Consider the following 2,500-nt stretch of genomic DNA (forward strand, 5'->3'; position numbering starts at 1 on the left):
CTGTAGCTGCTCCTTGGACTCCTGTTGGCAGATCTTGACTGTCAGCAAGCAAGTCATAGTCACCATCGACTGTTGAACCGAAGTTGATAAAAGCTGTACTATGAAGGCCGGTGGATGGATCTTGGATATTAGTGATTAAGCCATGATTTGCTGTGGCTGAATCTCCCTCGGTCTCTTCGTGGAATCGTCCAGTTCCTGCAATTGCTGTGATGACACTAGCCTGTTTTGTAGGGGTACCTGATGTTGCAGAAGTGCTAGTATCTAACGGAACTCCAAAAGATGGCTCCGTTGTGCTAGAATAAGAACCATGAATGCCATAATTGTGTCCAGACTGTGATTCTTCTGTGCCATGTTGCAAATCGTGGGTTATATCTTGCACTCCAGTAGCAGAACCATGGGAGTCACCTTGATGGTCCGAGGGTAAATCTCGCGAATTGGGAAGAAAAGCGTCAGCTCTGTGAAAATTACCTGAATTTTCTTGTGCATCAGAAGCAGAAGCAAAGATGCCCTGGTGGATGCCATGTGCTGCTTCTTGGGTGTCATAATCGACATTGGCACCTGGGAGTTCTGTCTGGAAACTCTGCTCCTGATTAGTAATAGAAGGACCAAGCTCAGCAGAATGAAGGCCAGAGAATCCCTGTGTTTTAGCAGGGGAGTTGTGGATATTACTTTGCTGGTCTACAATAGCTCTTTGAACACTGGGTGAGCTATCTGACACTGATGCCAATTCTCTTGTGTCATGGGAGCTTGACTTTGAGCCATGAATGTTAACAGAGGCATCAGGGATCCCAGACTGTGTGTTTGGTTGCTCACTGTAGGAAGATTCCTGGGTATCATAATCTTGATTATTAGAAAAGCCAGTATCAAAATGGAAGTCAGGGGCTGACGTCTCTGAACCACTCAGTGAAAAACTGACATCAGACTGAACACCAGAAGAGGGTACTACAGCCTGCACTGAAGAATCACTTGTTCCAACCTGGAATTCGCTTGGTGGCAAGTGACTTTCTGGCGCAGGAAGATTGCCAGTAGATGAAGAAATAGGTGGGAATGCAGGTTTTGTTACTACCGGGGAAGTAGACAAGAATGTGGTGGAGTCATCAGTATGATAATCATAATCAAACTGGGATGCAGATGATGAAGCTGGTATGTCACCTAATATTGGTGCTTGAGTGCTAGAGAAGAAACTGTTAGTGGCAGCTTGATATGCATTTGATGATCCAGTGTTTGAACTAGAACTACCAGTGCTTGCTGCAGATCGTTCGGTGGCACTTGCAAAATCATTTGTGTTGGATGGAAAGCCGACAGACCCTTGGGTTTCTGAAGCAGAGTTAGAAGTGCCAAAAGTAGAAGAAGCTTGAGTGGTGTCTCGGAATCCAAATGAAGTTTCCTGGTTTCCGGCATCAGAGGCATCAGTGTTCAACAGAAATTCAGGACTCTGGGTCTTAATTTTTTGCTGAAAATTCAAGAAGTCTGTAGTAGTTGCACCTGAATCTTCATTTTCACTTTGGAAATCGAATGAGTGTTGCTGTGGGCCAGTTGATGAAATGTCACCGTCAGCTCTGGACTGGGACTGCTGAAGATCAGTCAAGCTGTGTTCGCCATTCTGGTACGTCTGTGATCCAGTTTCAAGTTGAATGGAGGAATCCTGTGTCCCAACAGAGTGATCTAAATAATCAAGATCAATAGGAGTGACAGCAGTAACGGCCTCCTGAGTATCAGGCTGAAAACTCACAGCTATGGGATTGTGTGTGCTTGTCTGGAAATGAAAGGAAGCAAAGCCAAAATCTTTGTGACTTTGCAGGTCTTGAGTATTTGATGCTAATGTATCCTTGCCAGAAAGAAGTCCATGAGTACCAGCTGTTGATATTTTGGGGCCAGGTTGTGTGTTCAATTCTTGTGGTGTTTGGCTTGGAGCAGAATTCACATCCGTGTGAATATGAGAGAATGACTTATGAGTGCTGCCTTCCGGGGCAAAGGTTGTGGACTGGAAGTACACAGTGGAGGCAGCAGTACTTGACCCTGGATTATCAGTGGTAAATTGAACACCAACACTTGGTGGAGTAACCGTACTTCGGTTAGGAGTGGTGACAATGATTGATGGAGAATCTTGTGTGTTTACCGGAGACCCAGAGCCATGAGGTCTGATACCGGCAGAAGTACCAGCAGTGGACTGGGACCCTTGACTTCCTTGCTCCTGTGAGAAAGATCCTTGGCTGTCGGCAGGAGAGAGCTGAGTGCTGAACGGCGCTCCCTCGTTTCCGGCAGAAGACGCGTGAGCGCCGGGGGTGGGCACCTGACCCCCGGCGAAGAGCGAGTGGAAGTCAAAGGAGGGCGCTTGGCCTCCGGCTTGGAAATTGAAGGGGAATTTGTTTCCGCTGTTCCCGAAGAAAGCAGCCCCGCTATTGGAATTATCTCCAGAGAAAAACCTGAAACAAAAATATAAATAACCATGTTTTTTATGTTAATCATTATTTTATAAATGAATTTCAACAGTGACCCT

The 2,500-nt window shown here is 46.1% G+C and overlaps 1 protein-coding gene across 1 annotated transcript in view; it reads right to left on the bottom strand.

Moving 5' to 3' along the window:
• LOC113813721 (serine-rich adhesin for platelets) overlaps nt 1–2,500 on the bottom strand; it is a 6,461-nt gene that overhangs the window by 2,131 nt on the left and 1,830 nt on the right. Inside the window, exon 3 of the mRNA XM_027365770.2 lies at nt 1–2,426. This exon is cut by the window's left edge and continues 1,068 nt beyond it. Coding sequence (XP_027221571.2) covers nt 1–2,426 — 2,426 coding nt within the window. The remainder of the gene's footprint in view (nt 2,427–2,500) is intronic.

The sequence above is a fragment of the Penaeus vannamei genome, chromosome 22, assembly GCF_042767895.1.
Source record: "Penaeus vannamei isolate JL-2024 chromosome 22, ASM4276789v1, whole genome shotgun sequence".
NCBI lineage: Eukaryota > Metazoa > Arthropoda > Malacostraca > Decapoda > Penaeidae > Penaeus > Penaeus vannamei.